Source organism: Condylura cristata, unplaced genomic scaffold, assembly GCF_000260355.1.
Source record: "Condylura cristata isolate star-nosed mole 26May11 unplaced genomic scaffold, ConCri1.0 scaffold00009, whole genome shotgun sequence".
Lineage (NCBI taxonomy): Eukaryota > Metazoa > Chordata > Mammalia > Eulipotyphla > Talpidae > Condylura > Condylura cristata.
The window spans coordinates 20,470,771-20,490,856 of NW_004567110.1; the positions used below are offsets into that span (position 1 = coordinate 20,470,771).

The 20,086-nt window shown below is 35.2% G+C and overlaps 1 protein-coding gene across 1 annotated transcript in view; it reads right to left on the reverse strand.

Annotated features, from left to right (window-relative positions):
• PKHD1L1 (polycystic kidney and hepatic disease 1 (autosomal recessive)-like 1) overlaps positions 1 to 20,086 on the reverse strand; it is a 135,503-nt gene that overhangs the window by 84,427 nt on the left and 30,990 nt on the right. The window contains exons 13-22 of the mRNA XM_012722926.1: positions 19,611 to 19,879; positions 17,389 to 17,480; positions 14,529 to 14,688; positions 14,113 to 14,248; positions 12,215 to 12,358; positions 10,286 to 10,443; positions 9,203 to 9,316; positions 7,386 to 7,535; positions 6,250 to 6,374; positions 1,525 to 1,688 (exon numbers count right to left, since the gene is read on the reverse strand). Coding sequence (XP_012578380.1) covers positions 1,525 to 1,688; positions 6,250 to 6,374; positions 7,386 to 7,535; positions 9,203 to 9,316; positions 10,286 to 10,443; positions 12,215 to 12,358; positions 14,113 to 14,248; positions 14,529 to 14,688; positions 17,389 to 17,480; positions 19,611 to 19,879 — 1,512 coding nt within the window. The remainder of the gene's footprint in view (positions 1 to 1,524; positions 1,689 to 6,249; positions 6,375 to 7,385; positions 7,536 to 9,202; positions 9,317 to 10,285; positions 10,444 to 12,214; positions 12,359 to 14,112; positions 14,249 to 14,528; positions 14,689 to 17,388; positions 17,481 to 19,610; positions 19,880 to 20,086) is intronic.

Sequence of the window (20,086 nt, forward strand, 5' to 3'; positions counted from 1 at the left end):
TCTCAAATCAGGCTGATATTTCCTTTTTGATGAACAAAATCAATTTCATGTATAATTGTTTCAAACATTTCTTTTTTAAAAAAGATTGACTTACTTATGCATACAAGAACTGGGGTGTAGGTCAGAGGTGGAGGGACAGTATGGGGGACTCCCCAGAAACATAGTGGGGAGCAGAACAGGTGGATCTACTGAAATACACTGCTGAGGGGAGCAGCGGGCCAGACAGGCGAGTTCTGCTGCACTGTGTAGGTCAGCTCTCTGGCCAGGCACTGAACTCATGCTGCAGTGGCTGCCATTAACTTGATAGTGCTGAGACTTAAATCCTTGCGACACCAGGGAGACCATGTTTAAGAGCTTTAAAAAGCATAATACACAACACCATTTCTATGTTGTTGGCCATTTTTTTAAAAAAAGATAGCAGTTTAGGCCCTCCCTGGTGGTGCAGCCAGTTAAAGCACAGCACCAAAAAGCTAAAGCCACTTCAGCATGAGTTCAATCCATGCCCCGGAGGTGACCACATGGCGTGGCAGACCTCTCCTGACCCGCCCACTGCTCCTCTCAGCAATGTACTTCTGTTCTGTCTCTGGTGAATCCTCTCACTGCCCCTGCACCTCTGGCCTGTACCCCAGTTCTATATGCACAAATAAATCTTAAAAAAAAAAAAAAAAGATTGCAGTTTTAAAAAACGACTGTAGTCTAACTTTTATTATTTTATCATCACATATACGCCTAATGTGACTAGAAAAACAATGTCAAAACTATGAAGAATAAAGTGTTCATTTGTAGCATTATCATCACTATTAAATCAATAGAAAGCTTTACTCAATCTTACTAGATGTTAATTAACTAAATGTTGATTTTTGTCTTCTAGGAATACATCTCTGTATTGGTAGCTACTTTTCAATGAAAACAGAGCAAACTGAAAGTGTTTCAGCAAGCAAAAACAGAACTGTAAAGCAACTCTTACTACAATGAGAAATCTTACACAATAGATGTATTTGTCCTTAGGGAAAAAAAAAACCTGGCCATATTCATTTATAAAGTATTTTTAAGCCATAATATATTTGTATAGAACAACTCGCTAATTTTAGAGATTAATGTTTCTCTCTAAACTACAGAATATGAATCATTGTCACAGTAAGATTTTAGTTCAAGATAGACTTAGAGGAAAAAGTAAAAGTGAAATTGAAGCAGGAAGTTTCCCAAGCCTGTGCTTGGGGGAGTCTGTTACTTGGATTGTGCTACTTCCTGGAGCAGAAAGTTCTGCAGTGTGGTGCTGGTCCACAGTAGAAGCTATGGCTACCTTGATCCCTTCCCAAATGATAAAGAATGCTTATGCTATGATGGGTGGGATGACAAGATTTCTTATAGAGCCTGTATAAAACCTTACCACTCGTAATTCATGGCTCAGCCTTGTGGGACTGATCCCACTGAGTCTGTCGGTGTGACAAGTAAATCTCTTTCCACCTCTCTGAGTGCGTCGATTTCTCTGGGAAACTGCTGTGACAAAATGATAAAACTTACCGTACCAGGCTGAGGTTGTAGATATTTGTCCAATGTATACTATATCCACATAAAAGGACTGTGAGTCTGATATTTTCTGTAAACTAATCCTTTGAAGAGAAAAATTTGTCCCAGCATATTTGGATTGTATGAGATCTAGAAGATCTATGCAAGTGTAAGTCCAGCTGAAAGAATGTTGATTAATTGTGTGATCAGTTATACTGCTTAATGTAAAAAAACATTATAAACTGCATTAAAATCTTAAAGGTGTTTTTTCTCATAACAAAGGAGAGCAGGCAGCAATTTACATTGATAGTAAAAAATTTAACATTGCAAACAAACGTAGACTTTCTTTTATTTGTAGCCTTAGCAGTAGCCCAATGAATATAAAATAACATTCTGCAAATAAGTAAACTAAAGAGCATGCATTGTAGTGTAGAGCACATAGACAAACGAAAAAAGACACAATAAGGAAATATTGGAGTAAAAAAAAAATTCCCAGTATAGAACAGAAATTCAGAAGAGTACAAAGAAGCAAAAAAAGGAATCTGAAATTACTTCCAAAAGAGCTTCCTGGAGATGTACTGTCCACCACTCTAAGTGACAAAAAGGTACTAGGTATGTATAGCTACAGATGCTCAGTACCTTCCAAATTCGTAACTTATATTCACAGTTTCTATCAAGTATTAATTTCATTGGAATCCCATAAATTATAATTAGGCAACTTTCTGATATGAGAGACATAGCAGCTAACAGGTAAAGACTGCCATCCAAATATTTCTACAGAGTTTCACAACAATCTTTACATCAGCTGTATGAATTAACTAACTTGTTTGCTTGTGTGCATTTACTTTCGTTTCCTTCAAGGTTTGCAAGATCATTGTGGGATCAAACAGTACAACACAAAGCTTAGACTGGAGTATCATTCTTAGAAATCTATGTGCAGAACTCCATCAGGTTAAAATATTCTTTACATTTAAAAAAGTGTTTAGAACTTTAAGTAGAATTCTCCTCATAACAATATGAACCTGAACTTTTAAAAGCTGCTGCTTAGACAATCTAGTATACCAAACAGGGTCTTTTATAAGAAAAAAAGAGACAGCAAATGATATCAAAACTTCAGTGAACAGCACACTGTATCTTTGTGGCTAGGTAACTTCATTTTTTAAAGGAAAACCCAATTTCACTCTCCGGATTTTGAAACTTGATTTACAACTGTAAACACCACTGTTTTGGGAAGATTATAGAACAGTTCTTAGAAAATGGCACTTTCAGGTCCTCCCTGGTGGCGCAGCGGGCTAAAGCACAGCACTAAGAAGCTAAAGCCATTGCAGCATGAGTTTGATCCCTGCCCCAGAGGTGGCCCACATGGCACAGCAGACCTCTCCTGACCCGCCCGCTGCTCCCCTCAGCAATGTACTTCGTCAATCCACCTGCGCTACTCCCCACTCTGTCTCTGGTGAGTCTACTCACTGCCACTGCACCTCTGTCCTGTACCCCAGTTTTGTATGCATAAATAAATAAATCTTAAAAAATAAAAGAAAATGGCACTTTCAATATTATCACACATTGAAAAATAAACAAAGCCAATGCTAACACATCTACTGTGAAATTGTCTAAAAATTATGTAATTTGTGCATAGGGGGGAGGAAATCAACACCTTCTTCAATATTCTTTTCTAGCTCTTCCTCCCTTAATTCTTCCTTCCCTCCTTCCTTCTTTGATTCCCTTCCTTCTTCCCTCTCTCCCATCTCCTTTTTTTCTGTGAAACCAAAGATGGGTCAAATGGATAACAAATGTTGAAAGTGCAGAAACAGGAGCCATAGACTGTTAGTCAAATGCTGCTGAGGGCTAATCTGAGCTCTCACAAAAAGCTTATTCCTTAAGCATCAATTCAGGAAAATGCATTTTTCATTTATCGAGGAATAAAACTGGTTTTGACTATTTTATGATTTCACAGGAAATCATGACCCAAGGATGTTCTACAACTTTCCTAGAGGGCAGCTTTCTATAATTCTGTGCAAACACTGTCCACATTGGTGCTCTTGCTTCTGAGTTCCACATCAAGTTCTACTAAATTTCAGGAGCTAATAAACTTACTTCCCTGCCTTTGAATAAAAAGATTTTCTTCTTTTATTTCCTATGGAAGGCTGTCCATATTTTATTTGTGGGGTCAGCTACACCTGAATACCTTTTCTAGTGATTACTCCAACATGTACAGAATGTCAGCCACAGAACTTGTGTGTCTATATTATAAAGAATTCTTTGCAAGACTTAATGGTCTTACTAAGGATTTTCTCTTTGACAAACATCTGTTGTGTATATCTACACTTTAACTGTGGTTTTCTCCCTCTGGGTTAAAGAGATTCTGACATCTGCAAAACAGGGCTGTGAACGTCATTTCACTCAACATCAATTCCTTGTAACATTGATCAGATAAAACAATCCAAGCCAAAGTTAAATGAAATGATGTTAGCCCTTCTTTTGTAATATGTAATTTGCTTCAAGTTTCAGTTTACAAGAGCCTATCTATGACATTAAATATAAACTTGCTGTTTTTAAAAATAAAAATTTAAACCCATAGTTTCCTCCACTTTATCCACTGACCAGTAGGATCATAAACTCCAAATATGATGGCGAAACTATAGCCATCAACATAGGATATTTTATTTTGAAAACTGAAGACTCTGACTTACTTTCCCTTAACAAAAAGTTATCCCAGTTCAGTGGGAAGGAAAGCTAAAAGCACTGGTAAGACTTCGTAGGAAGTTTCAGATTGCTGTGAAACCTGAGGTTAGAGTTGAGGATACCAGAGGGGCAGTTGGGAAGCTGGGAGCAAAGAGGGGAGGGGATCTGATGAACTACACGACAGGACTGCTGCTGTTTTGGTCGTAGGTGTGGTAAGATCACTTGTATTTGAAGAGATGTGAACCTCTGTTTCCTAAATCAAATGCATTGCTGTAAACCAAACTAATCTCAAAAATGTCATTAAACAAGCCCACAAAAATAGTTTCAGATTAAAAATCTGGACTGGATCACATGGGAGATTATCTAAGGGTGCCCTTCCAGATGGGATGCCCCAACCAGCTCTCATCTGCTCCCACGCTCCGTCCTGGTCTGGTCCTGTTACTAGTAACCCCTGTCACTCAGTGCCCCTGTGAGCACATCTTGATCCTGATGGATCCCAGGCACCTAGCTCTGTGGGACCCAGCACTGCTGCAGCAAACAGGCTCCCAACCTGGCAGTTTAACCACCTCAACTTTATCCCAGATCTATGGGGGAATTGAAACAAAATTTCTAAAAGTCTTTACTAAAGGAGGTTCCATTTCCAACACACTATATTTCTATGATTTTTGGAGTATACATCTATCTATAAGTATGGAATGAAAGTGGGTTTCTGCATTTTTGAAAACAGTATTGAGATAAAGTAGGAAACAGGAAGCTTGAGGTTGGAGAGCTTTTGCAAGCACCTTCTTCCAGCATAGATTCTTCTATCAACACTATTCTTTCTTCTCATCTAGTTATTCAAATCTCTCATAGTACGTTCGTTTTATTTCTTGCCTTTTTTTCCCTTGTAGTTAGCATTTGGTTCCATTTCTAATTCAGGGTCCTTTAACCTTCAGTTTGAGAATTAGAAGGTCATTGATTCTGCCTCATACCTGCTCCCTACATCACAGTTCTGAGTGATTTGAGTGATTTGAGGTCCAATCCCTATGACACAAAGTGTACTCCATAATGACAGTGGTGGCAACTTAGATGACATGTATAAAAGTATGCTGCAAAATGCTTACATTTGTGCAGAATAGAGAGGATTCTTATGTGAAACTTTAAGGTTTCTAATGTTAGAAAAAAAGCAAAACAGAAACATCAGAAATATTTTGAAGACAGAAGCCAATCCATGGTTATTTTTAACATTAGCTTTTAATGAAAGAAAATCTTTCCAAAATTGTGGAGAGGATCTGTTTTCCCTGTCAGTCAATTTTGCTGAACAAAAGCTTTAAAAGAATAAATTATGATTTTATGTAAATCACACTTCAATAAGCATGACTTTAAAAATTATGGGAAATAATTTTTAAAATAAAAAAGGGTGTGTATGTGTGTGTGTGTGTGTATTCAGGATTACTTGTAAGTTAAATCTTTAGCTGTTGTATATGGAAATGCAAAGTTAGGGTTGACATACATTTCAGAAGATATAGTAGTAACCAAAACATAGTTAAGCAGGACTAAACTGTGCTTGAGGGGATGACAGTTACGATCATTAAGCAGCTTTCTCTGGGCTCATTTAGTTCCTCTCTCTATACTTCTCTGTTTGCATTCCCATGTGTCTTCTAGCAAGTCAATATTTTAAAATGTCTTTCCCACCTTAATTTTGGTGTATTCATCGAAATATTTTAGTTTTTTTCTACTCACACAGAGCAAGCATTTAATTTTTTTCAGTGATCAAAGTCTCATAACAATATTGGGATAATGTAACATCTTTCTACCTTCCTTCAGAAGCTGGAAACATAAAATAATGCATAATTTAAATTCTAGGGTTTAACAGTATTGCCTTGAGAATGGTCATGAATGATGACATGCTACCCTAAATTTTAATCTCATAAACCATAGATTTATTTCTACCACAACCACTTCTGTTAGGAAGTTTATGTCAAGGGCAGGAAAACTACAGTTATAACCAGGGTGTTCATGACTTCTCAAAAACAAAGAAGAAATAACTTAAGTTTTCAAGTTCATTGTGTAACTTACTTGGTTCCATCAGCAAAATTAAATGTAAACTGCTTATCAGTGCTTCTAGTAATCCTGTTTTTATCTTGGTATTGGAACTTCAATCCAATATGAGGTTTCAGGAAGCCTTTGTATGCTAAACATAACTACAAAAAAAGTAGTTAGTAAAAATCTATTACAACTAAGTGGTCCCATATCATTTAGGTTATCTTAGTACAATTTAGTAAGTATATGTAGAGCATTTTCTAATACAAAATCTATCTAACCACAGACAAAAAATGATTAGTTTCAGAAAATTAGGTGCAGAAATACTAGGGAAGATTTTGTAAAAGAGTAGAGTTGAAGTGACCTTACAATTAATAGTTAATTCTTTATTGTTTCCTTAAATATGGGGAAAATATTTTTTTCTTAATGTCTTTAAAGACATAGAAATAATTCATTCCCTTTACCAAGGAGTTATGTAAGAATTAAATACAACTCTAACCAAATTAGTCAGTTCATTATGCATAAAGAAGAGAGATAAGCATTCAGGTAGATTAATTGGTATGTTAATGCAGCTGATTATTTAGAAATAGAGAGGAATGTCACTAAAATAATAATATCAGTTTTAATGTTCTACAATTCCTAAGAATGCCAAATACAGTTGGAACTTAGGACTTTAGAACATGTGTTACAACTTAAGAATTTTAAAATTCTCAAATTTTGAAAAAGAGAAAAGGTAAGTTTCTGCTAATCTAATCTAGCTGTACTGAAACTGTATTATATCCACTGCTCATTATTTTCTCTCACTTTTCCCAGACTGCACACTCAAGATTACTCTGAGATGACTATCCATTTTTGTTTATTCTTATTAAATGAAGGAATATTAAGAATATCATACATTTTTAATTGCTTTGGTATTTAAATTTGCTCGCAAATAATTTTCCTCCAGAATTATGAGATAAAATAGAATATGCATGCAGGATGCTACAATTTTTAAATTTTTTTGAGACTCAACAGAAGAGGACATCACACACATACAGCATGTGTATTGCAGTGCCTGTCCAATGTGACATGATTTCACACGACAAGTACTTTGCCTTGTCTGAAAATTTCATGAAATTTTATTACCAATGTATTTTGCAGATTTAATTAGCATATCATTTTATGGAGCTTACCTGATTATAAGGAAATAATGAAATGTCTCCATATGGTAGTCTGTTTGGTGTAACATCTGCTGAGTCAAAAAGAACAGCTGGGTTTTTCAGGGAATAACGACCACAATAAGCATCAGTCTCAGCTGTCTTCTGTCCTCTATTAACATGGTCCTACAGAAACAATAATAGTTCAAACAAAAACATGATTTATTGTCCTGCTTGATTCCCCACTTATACCCCTAAGTTGTTTTAAGTTCTAGTTTAGACCTTATAGCTTCCCAGATGACTGTAACTGTCTCATCTTTGAAATTCTCAGGCTCTCATCCTTTATCACTCATTTGTTTCCATAATATTTATCCCTATATTTGGCTATTTCCCAAGTTCTATATTTCTCTTTATATCATGAACTCCTTAGGGATATTTATTCCTTCCTTCTACAAATTTAGTGTTGGCTGTGTGTCAGGGCTTTATTTTTTTTGTTTAATCATCAGGGTTCAAGTGGTGAAGAACACTGCCCCAAACATGGCAACCCACTATTTTAGGACAAAGGAACTATGGGTTATAAAACCAAGGCTAAAGGGAGGCATCTGGCTCACCTGAAAGCATCAAGAAATGTAACTCAGAAGAAGTGATAAATCATTAGTCTTTAAAGATGAATTTATTTTTTTTAAAGATCTATTTATTTATGCATACAGAACTGGGGTGCAAGCCAGGAGTGCAGGGGCGGTGAGAGGATTAACCAGAGACAGAGTGGGAAGCAGAACAGGCAGAGAGAAGTACACTGCTGAGGGAAGCAGCGGGTGGGTCAGGAGAGGTCTGCCGCGCCACGTGGTCACCTCTGGGCAGGGATCGAACTCATGCTGAAGTGGCCTTAGCATTTTAGTGCTGTGCTTTAACCCACTGCGCCACCAGGGAGGGCCCGAATAGGACTTATTTAAAAGAAAACAGGAGCCAAGGGATTTCAGGGGTGGGTAAAATACGTGCTGAAAAGCAGGAACAGAAAGTGTGCTGCTGAGAAATGCAAATAGCGGAGGTAAGAAAAGCTAGGTGTGATGATGATAAGAGATGAAGCAGGCGAGGAGCATAATGTGAATTGCCTGTAAGTTCCCATGACTGCAAGTAATATCGCACGATCCATACTGAAGTACATGCTTATTGAGTGAGTTTGAAAAGATTGCCCATTACCTGGAAAGATTTTCCTTTTATTTTTTTCACTACTAAAATTGCTCATATAAAACATCAGAATTGATTTTATTTCTAGGATAGAGTTCTGATTTAAATAACTATGCTATACTTCTCTTATTCTTATAGCCTTCACTTGCTTCTTATGTCTTCAAAATAAAAATTAAGATGGTAAGTGTATTTTTAAATTTACTGTACATCAAAGAAAGATCTCCAGGTCTCACCAAGAAGGAAATACTAACTAGATATTGAACTAACTAACCAGGGGGTGATCTTCAACAAGTACAAGGAGCAATTTATTACATAACACTGAATCCTAAGTGTATGCTTTTAAGTCAATGAGGGAAAAAAGGAGATATTCTACAGTCAAGTGAAGAAAACAGACAAAGGCCGTTACATTTGCCCACCTTATCTATGCTCTATTGATCAGGAAAATTCATGTATGATAAAAATACAGCTTTCACAAATAAGTCACATTATAATGAATGGAAATGCTACAACAGATCTTCCCAGTAAATGTATAACAAAATAAGTTTGTAATTTGATTATGAATGATGAAATAATGTTAGTTCAAAAAAGAAATGAAGAAATTTCAGACATGTACATGAATTCTGATATGGTCAGTTTCACAGTTCATTAATCATTCCATGCCGTACCAAGTCAAAATCAGTTTCATAATCTCTGAAGTATCTCACAATATATCCTTCTTCAAAATTTGCAATTTGTGGTGGACACTTAGTGGTGATCATTTCTTCTACTGCTGCCTGAAACTAAAGTATTAAAATGAACTTTAATAATGTTTTCTTTCATGAATTTAGAATGTTAGTTATTATACTAATAACACTACCAATTAATTCTACCAGAACATTTTAGTAAGTTACTTCACGAGTTAGTTGTCATTATGAGACCAAACCCCAAATGAATTTGGTGTCCAAAGACTTTTTCAAAAGCTTTATTTTAGATTGACAATAAATATATACAACTGGCTAATCCTAGCTTACTTCAATTAATTGATGCTCAAACATATCTTAATGAGTAACTTTCCAAATTAACTCAAAGTTAGCCACACACACAAAAAAACCCATACATTTCAACATATGCCATTTTTTTCAAAAATAAGATACATTGATACTATAAGTCTGTATTGATAATTCATTAAAAACAATAAATAATTGTCATTATATAGGAACTGGTAAACAATCACAAAGTCTCCTGTAATTTCCACATCTATTTCTTTGGTAAAGCTCAAGTATAACTGGTGTTTAGAATGAAGGATCAAAATAATATATGATCTTTAATTGTCAACAACTATTAACTTAAACTCATTGTAAAGGTCATTGTCAAAATTCAGTAGCTCACAAGCAAACATTCTTTCTTGTGAACAGTTGCCCTTATGGGAAGATATACTGGATCCTACAGATACTGATCTAATAACTTTTCTTTTCTCCCTACAATCATTAAAATATTTTCTCCCTTCTCTGCTCACTATGGATCAGCTTCAACTTGCCTTTTCAACCAAGAACATATGGCTACACCTTAAAGTGATTTTTTTTAATTAAAAAAAATTATGACATTAATTTTCAGGTGTTTCATTATTAAAAGTCAATATGCATATATACATTAAGTTCATCACAAAAAGTCAAATCCTTTCCTTTAAGTCATCTCCATTATTATTTTTTTTTGTATAGACAGGTGATGCATACATGACTTTGCATTTAAAAAATCAACATTGAGCATACTTCAGCTTCTGATGACCATGGTGTAAGAGGTTTAGAGATGACTCCATCCCAGTTCAGTGTGAATGTGTCCAAACTGGGTTTTCCTTTGGTTTGTTCTATAATATCCAGTGTGACATTATTCCCTTCAATTACTTCATAATCAAGCAGTTCAAAGTCTCCTGAGATAAAGGGACAACAAAAATTGAACATAATAAAATATAAAAATATCCATAATAGACACTGACACTTAATTTTTTTTTTCAGTTCTACTTCTCCTCAGTGGGAAAAATGCAGATCTTTGAATTTAAACTGATTATCCCCAGGGGAAATAGCAAAACCTGATAAAGTGTTATTCCTGAAAGGTTTTGTTTCTTTGACTGAAAAAGTTTTATAAAATAAACCAAAAGAGAAATGAGGACCACTAATTAAAGATCAATATATATATTCAAAATTTTTTTTGTTCTAGACCAGTACAAGTATCTTATTATAATGGGCTAAGATGAGATATTGGTGTTGTGTGTATAGACTTGAGTAGATAACAAAGCTGACCTCCAGGAGACAGCCCAAGACTGTTCATACAACTTCACTTTGAGAGAAATAAAGACTTGTCCTCAAATGTTTATCTTTTGAAGATGCTTTACCAATGGCACCTTGAAGAGTTTTTCTATTAGGTAAAGTTCTAGAATTTGTCCAGTTATGATTTTGATACTATATTTCTTAAGGTTTCTATTGAACTCTTAAGATTCTTCTCTGATTGCATAAACGTCTAGCTCTGTCTTCATTTGTATAACATTTTAACAGTCTAACTTATGAGAAATTTTTAGTACAATTCATTTTAAACACAATTCTTCACCCACCACTCGCCATCAAATTAGCAACTTCATAAAATGAGAAACAAATAATGAAATAATATTTTACTTACATGAAGAGAGAATAATAATTGCCCAAAGAAAAGCACAAGCACACACATTCAGGGACAAATTTCTTTAGCTAGATATCCCAAACACCCAAATTGGATGTTATATCTGGCTTTAAAACTTGAATATATAAAATATTAGTAGAACATTAGTACTTATTACTCAGAAAAAATGGTAGAAGGGTCAAATAATTTGGGGGTAATGTATGAAATACTGTTGAACTACTTTTATGCTTTTTCCTCATTATAGGAAACCTTGGGAATTTTATATTATAACGATCTCTGTATATTCTAATGACCTCTGTCAATCTTCCAGGAGAGCTATGGTATGGGATATTTTCCCTGTGAATTTGACCACAGAATTCTTTCACCAGGCAAGAGCTGGCCAGACTAGAGTCTCCTAAGCAATATTAATTTCCTTAAGTTTCATTTCCAGAATTAATATGTTCATGAATTTTTACGAAATATAAAATAAATCATCAAGTTCATTTGTGGTATATATATTATATTTCCTGTACACTTAAGTTAAATTTTCATTGAAACACTAATTAAAATTTAAATTAAACTTTTTTTTTTTTAAGATTTATTTATTCGTACAGAACTGGGGTACAGGCCAGAGATGCGGAGGGTGAGAGGATTCACCAGAGACAGAGTGGGGAGCAGAACAGGCAGATGGAGGAAGTACACTGCTGAGGGGAGCAGCGGGTGGGCCAGGAGAGGTCTGCCACACCATGTGGTCGCCTCCGGGGCAGGCGGGAATCGAACTCATGCGGAGATGGCTTTATGGCTTTAGCTTCTCAGTGCAGGGCCTTAACCCGCTGCGCCACCAGGGAGGGCCCCTAAATTAAACTTTTTAATTTTTAAATAAAAATTTAACCATGTAATTCCTAGTTCCCCCAAAACTGATACAGTATGAATCTAATTCTTTTCTTATGTCATTTTATGGAGCTTTTGCCTTTCTTAGTGGAATTGCATAGGATAAAATTTATTTCTGAGAAAAAGAGTAGACAAAGGCAAATAAAATGCATGCTTACCTCTTGTAGATATAAAGGTTACCATGTAAACATAGCTTTGGGGAGTGTGTGATCTTATTACTTGAACTGTATCTGGTTTTATGGACCAGAGGTCATTTAAGGCTGATTGCAGCATGAAGTCAGAAGCATCAGCAGGCAGCAAGACTTTGGATGAATTAAAAAAATTAAAGTCAAATGATTAGGGATTTTAATTGAAAAATGAAGAAAAGCTAAAATATTTTTACATTATCCTTATTACCACAGTCTGCACTGATGTGCTATATTTGTGCTTTTTAAAGCATCTGTAGTCTGAACCATGTAAGTTATTACATAGTGAAATTGTGTTTTGCAATTGACTCAAATTAAATAGTATTAACTACTTAATTGGATTATGATCATTTGAGGAAAGGGTTCATAGTTTATTGCTTGAGCATTCCATAGTAATAAGCACTGTGTTTGACCAACTGCAAGCAAACATTCATCAATATTTACTTATTAAAACAGTGAGCAAAACAATAAAAAAAAAACTAACAACAAAAATTGTTGGCAAGGATGCAGTCAAAAAGGAAATTTCCTACATTGATGGTGGGAATGAAAACTGGTCCAACCACTATGGAAAGCTGAATGGAGATTCCTCAGACTACTAACAATGGAGGTATCATATGACCCAGCAATTCCACTACTAGTTACCCAAAGGGCACAAAAACATTAATTCAAAAAGATACATGCACCTCTATGTTTATCACAGCACTACTTACAATAGGTAAATCCAGGAAACAACCCAAATGCCCCAAACTAGATGACTGGATCAAGATGTGGTATATATACACAATGAAATACTACTCAGCAATTAAAAAAGATAAATTCATGTCATTTGCAGCAACATGGTTGGTGCTGAAAGGGATTATGCTCAATTAAATAAGTTAGAAGAAAAAAAAATATCGAATGGTTTCACTTGTAGGAGGAATTTAAGAGAACCAAGTAAGACAGGTGGGGAAAGTATATTTTTATTACAATACAAAACAATACAAAAACAAATAGACAAATATAAACCAGAGAGACCCTACAGAAGAGGGAGACAGAAAGGGATCAGAAGGAGGGAGAAATGTGGGGGGATATGGTGATGACAGAAGTGGGAGGGGGTACAAACATTGTTATAAAATGAACAATAATGTAAACAGATATATGAAAAATAAGTTTAAAAAAAGAACAAAAAAATCATTTCAGGATATAAAAATGCAGAGATACAATGTCTTTTTTTTTAAAGATTTATTATTTATTCATACAGAACTGGGGTACAGGCCAGAGATGCGGAGGGTGAGAGGATTCACCAGAGACAGAGTGGGGAGCAGAACAGGCAGATCAAGGAGGTACACTGCTGAGGGGAGCAGCGGGCGGGTCAGGAGAGGTCTGCCGCGCCTTGTGGTCACCTCCGGGGCAGGCGGGGATCGAACTCATGCGGAAGTGGCTTCAGTTTCTCAGTGCAGTGCTTTAACCTGCTGCGCCACCAGGGAGGGCCACAATGTCTTTTTTAACAGATAAACTAGAGTCTCATAGGTATACCACTTAATTTAATATATTGAAGGAAATGCTTACTTCTCTATAATGATTAAGTCCTATTAAACAATTTATAACTATAGGTGACAGATTTTTATAAAATCCTATATGCACTGAAATATATATTTATCATGATCTTTATAGAAGGAAATGATAGTATATGCCAGAATGTTGTTTTATTGTTGCCATTTTTGGTTCCAATCTGAAGGCTTTTTTGCATAATATGTATTTTTCAAAATGTCTTTAGAACACTATTAAAGCAGTATCTTCTGGACAACAGAAGTTGGCTAGAGCAAATGCAATTTTATAACTTAATCTATACATAAAAAGCAATAAAATTTCCCTTATTATTTGCAGCTTACCAGTCTTTTCCATGTTATAGATTAATCTGTACTGGTAAAGAGAACATGACAACTCTCCCACACATGGGCTGGTTACCGTGATCTTCTGAACTTCACTAGTTGCACTAGTTGTTTCCCAGTTTTCCAATGTTATCACCTATTTTCCAATTTAAGAAATCTTTACTATGTGGAAAGCATATTTTAAAAGCATCATAAGTTAGCTACTCAATACCTCTTCATTACTCAATTTTACTACATTTTAAAGTTTGTTTTGTCAAATGATCTCTCTAGTCTATTACACAGATATTCCAAGTCACTAATTTCCCATCACTTCTTTATCCCCAAATAGTAACTTACCTAGAAAAATCAATAACTAAATAAAGCTCCTGTCTTTGAACATGTCCTCTCTGTAAAGTAGATCTATGATTAGAGCGAACCTGTACTTCCTGAATAATTGTCGACTGGGATTGGATAACCTGTTCTTCATTTATTGCGTCTTTTGTTTGTTGCTCAGTGTAGACATTCTTATGCTGGTACAGTCCAACATCAACAAAAGCACTTAGTCTATATTCTTGCAGCAATATTTCAATGTAATATCTGGAAAATAAAATAATGAATATTACTTTTATTCCAGACGTCAAAACATTTTTTTTTGAATGAATAAATTTCAACACTATCTAAAACATTTCACTTGCCTGTGAAATGATTTATATTGTAATAGCCTTGATTTTAAACACTACCATATTGAACATTTTACAGTGCTTTGCTAAAATGAAATGAATTTGGTAAAATATCTGCATTAGCAGTGAGTTGCTTCCTTTTATGCCAGTTCACTCAGTTTTATCAGCAAATATTTATTGAAAAAGATGCTATCCCTTACCCTGAAGGAATTTAAAACAAAATTACATTGTAGATTACAATAAAAAGACCTTTGCAACAAACACAGAGGACATATTGAGGTGAAATACTTTAAAGTATGTTTGAAAATTACAAGCTGATTATACACATGACATATGATATATTTTCTGTCTCAGTGGTTGGGTGTCAAAGTTACTATTCTCAAATTCCCTAAATATTTATGGCTTGGAGAAGAAAAATTGCCTTGGGAAAGTTTTACTGATTAGATTAACTATGGACCACTAGCAAGCTAGATGAGGCTTACTTATATTCAGAAATTTTTACTCCTGACACCCCCTACCCACCATCCAACTGCTTCTCCAGGACAAGCCTTGCTGACCAGCTGGTACTGTGAGTCCAGAGCTGTTGCTTCCCTCCTAATCCCTATCAAAGCCTCCATTGCTCCCATCTCTGGAGAGGCCAGCTGGGAGTTGCTCTAAGTTGCCTCACATTATTCAACAAATATACTTACAGATCCACAGTTGATGAATGATGCTGAATTTATCATGTGCCATGTGGTTCACCCCCCTCAAAGAAATTATCTGGAAGGATCATATCAAGCTATTAGGCTCTGGGCTTTCCCTTTGCCATTTGAGGTAGATAATACTAGTTAAGGTACAAGATTCAAAGAACCATTAAATTCTGTAGTCTTATCTGTCTATTGAAAGATAATTATAGGCACTTTATGTTAGACACTAAATAGCATTCTGCAAACATTATTTTATTTAATCTTCACAAATTCCTATAAACTATATATTATTATTTTTGTCCTTATAACTTACTGACAGAGTTCTAAAAAAAGGAAAGGTTATTTACAAATTAGTAATTGAGGTAGGATTCCAAAGAGAATGGGGTGATCAAGGGGACATCCATTTAGAGATGGGCTATACTGTCTGAGCGGAATGAACTGGTATTATGAGTTGTATTTGGAAAGGCCCAGGGACCAGACTACTATGTGAGACATCATCTAGGTGATCTCAATTTCAGAATTCACAGCACCTAATATGTATGCAGCATGTAAATTCGAAATAAGTTTGCAGGAGCACAAATAACAAGCCACAGCTGTTGGCTGTTTTAGGCGTTGCCTTCGTGCCGGCTCTGTGCTTCTTGTCAAAAGGTAAAAAGAACTCATTTTCCAAGACTAAGGCAAAGTCTAAAGGTATATTGATATTTAGTAGAAGTAGGGATTGATTTAGTATACTACTTAACATGAATAGATGTAGAGATTTTGGTTGAAAAACCATTTAAATATATATTTTTAAAATAGTAGTAAAAGAAGGAGGATAAGAAGAATGGAATGCTTTCCCTAAGTCACTATCACTAAGACTTCAGGAAGAAGACTATGCCTGGTTACCCACAGGTACCACTGATCTTAGCCTTCTCTGAGCCCAATGCCATCACTCCCAATGCCTATGAGCACAATCTCCTCAGTATCCAAAAGACTGATATGGCAGAATAAACAATTAAAAAACTCATCAGAAGTGAAGTCTACTTTTTCACCCCTGAGTCTAGTCTTGTATCATTTGCTTTGGTCAATTGAATATAACTGAATGTTTCATAAGTAGAGTTTTCAAGAGTGTGTGTACATTAAGCATTGCTCTCTTTATTGCTGAGAATTCATTCATCAACATGGCTGGTCTGAGTCGTCTCCTAGAAGATGAGAGACCCTGTGGCGTGGGAGATCCTGACACTGAAGTTCCACCCATGCCAGCTGGGGATCCAGATATGGGAGTAAGGCCACCCTGGACAGGATGGCATATTTTAATCCCCTTTGTGTTTTCAGTATCTGGCACATGGCCTATAATAAATCAGTGAATATTAAACATCTTTACTGTAGCACTGATTCATGTAGTTTTATGGTTTTCTCTAGCAATATTTAAGATCAGGTGTGGGAGCAAAGAAATTAGATGGCTGGATTGACTGAAAGGTTCTAATAAAAAACTAACATCAGAATTAAGTAAAATTCACAAAGTTATAATTCTGAAATGGGGTAACTTAGATTTCATATTTCCCTAGGTAGATGAATGCAATATACTTGAAAATATGGAAATATAATTTAATAAAATTATTTAGACATAACTAATTATAAATTAAACCAACAAGCTAATATTATTTTTTAATGTTTTTATTCATTTATTTTTAATGAAGTATCTTCTTATATCCCTGTTAATTTTTGAACAGCATATGATATGTCCCCTCAAGTGCGGTCACTGTTTCTCCCACCACAAAAGAACCCATAGTCAATTACCACAGTCCCCATGCTCTTTCCCTCCTGGTTTCCGCCCTCCCTCTCTTCTTCCCTCTTGAATGGAACAAACTGAAACAATTTTAGATGTAAACTTAAGAGTTTTTAACCACCACAAGCAATGTGAAGAAAAGGGGAAAAAGAAAAAACCTTACTCTTTTCCTTGCTGAAGATGGATGTCTTCTGATCTTTGTGTTGGATTGGAAAAATAATTGTTGGCATTAGAAGAATGGTATGCAATTCTCACCTTATCCCCCCAAAAGAAAGAGACAGAAAGAGAGGGCAAAGTTATTAATGACTTATTAATAAACCTTTTTGGCTTATATTTCTTCATCATTTATTGTTTCTGACAGTTTTGAGCTTTTTACAGTAGAAAAGTGTGAAACCACTTCATATATTTTTCTAAGATCTGTTATCCATGATAAAATTTTTTAAAAAATCATCAAATCTCACTTTATTCTTCTACCCTCAACTAACAAACACACATTGTATCATGATTACACAAAAACCATGCCTTTTCCACAATTAGAATTATTATGGAAAAAAAGAAAGATACCTCCCAAGAGGAAGGTTCATAGTGCCAAATAAAATACTCTTTTACTCTGAAGAGAACTTTGAGGGATTTAATCTGAATGAGATCATTAAAGTAGTATTCAAAGATGTCAAAGATCATGAAGACCTTGGACTTCCCAATAGGAAAGGCTGTCTCTCTTTGGAGGAACCATGCTGAAAATCAATGATAAAACTGGATATTTACATATTATAGGATGCAATTTACATTTGCTTCATATAGTACAGAAAGCCATTTAGTTTGGGAGACAATTCTGCAATTTATAATTAGTCACAAAGTATTCTTTTGATTTGTCTTATTAGTTTCACATTTGTAAAATTGTTCCAAAGAAATACTACAAAATAAAAAATAATGCAATGAACAAAAATGGTCTCAGCAGGTTTGGACTAGTTTGAACAGACCCCTTCTGGTAGAAGCCAGTTTGAAAAGGTTGGATCTAGTTTCAGACAGTCAGAACAGCTTGGAACCCATCACAGCCGGCTTGAACCCACCAGATACTGTTTCAGCTGTTTTGGCTGGATCTGGTATCAGCCAGTCAGAATTGGTTGGAACCAGTCTCAGTCAGTCAGTTTGAGCCAGTTAGGACCATACATTTGAAACTAGTTGCAAGCATCTTTGTAATTAATTTGCTTTTATAGATGCATTCATTTGATTCTTGAATTTAAATCTTGCAGGGCTAATTCTAAAGGTACTTTAAAAAAAAATATCTCCTATAATCATGAATTGATGCCTTAGTTCTTACAGTTAAACAGACCAAAAAAAAAAAAAAAGATGCTTGATTCTTACTTTTTGACCTTACCAAACCACAGATAAGCAATACAGTGTCTGTTGTAGTCCCTTAATTTGTGCAATATCATGGCCTTCTCATTCACTTTGGGGAAGATGGTCTGATAAGTAGTGAGAATCACTTTGTTTTATTCCCAGCTGGGCTCCACTAAAAATCCACTCTTTCCTGAGGCACCAACTCTACTTTGTGTGCATACACTTCAGTTGTGTGTGTTTAATCTCACATGTTGGTGAAATATATTTCTCATCATCAGTCATGGTGGGTCCACCTCTGCATGTTGCTTTGCTGTCTTTCTTTACTTTCTTTTAATAGTGTCTGGGGACAAAAGGGCATAGCACCCAGGTCCCAGCAGCCTTGGACTATGATTTTGGGCAAGCCCTCAGCTTTCCCTTCTGAGATATGGTGATTAGGATCCTTTTCACCTTGAACGGTTTCACTTATAGGAGGAATAGAGAGGAACCAAATAAGGGATCAGGAATGTTTTTCTATTTGAAGGTACTCATGGACTCTGGAAGCACAACATGGTTGGGTGAGTCAGAGTTTGAAAGTTTTCCTTTTGAGGACTGATTTAATGTATTGGGCATTTTGTGTTGCTTAATAACACTTCCCACACATTATCAGTCATACAATTGTGTTATATAAATAAATAATGTGGAGACATTAATGTGACAAAAATGACTCTGAGGATGGACATATGATCCTATTTATGTAAAAAACAGAGCCATAAGGAATAATAGACTTCAATCTCATGACCAACAATAGAATGGAAAGAAATAACATGTTTTTTTCCTTGCTAGAGGAAATTTAGATACAAAAATTTGTTTTAGTCCATGGGTTTTCTATAACAACTTATAATTCATAAATTACATGTGTTAAAGTAGCCAGGAATCTAATCATATGAAAATTTATCTCATAATTTCATAAATTTACTCATTGGTGTTGGTTTAGAATAAATGAAATGCATATAAATGTTATTATATTGCTTCTATAAATCAAACAGTAATATGTAGCTTTCCTACCTTATCTTCTGGAAATCCAGTCTGGCTAAAATAAATAGCATATCGGTCATCACCTTTGATGTAGAATCTATAAACATCAGAATTTGGAGCCACCAAAAATCCACTGAAGCGTGCAACAAAATTCTCTTGTTCCATGGGCCAAATATAGGAAGTTGAATCTACCCAGCTGGCACCCATATACCCTGGTGTGTTTTCATTGTATTCAAGTATCTCTTCAAGATGTACAGGTTGGCTGTGATTCCATACTTCAAGCTTTAATCCTCTCCCACCTGAACATAGTAAAATAAAAGAAGTATTTCATTAGAATCTTGATTTGGTATCTCAATGGCCTAGTTGGATGGTGGCTATAAGCATGTTATTTTATTTTGCATTTTATGTATGAATGGTAACAGAAGAATTGTATACATAGTACATGTCAAAGGATAAAACACTATTATGGCAGTTTATAATGTTTTATCATTTTATGTCTTTGCATC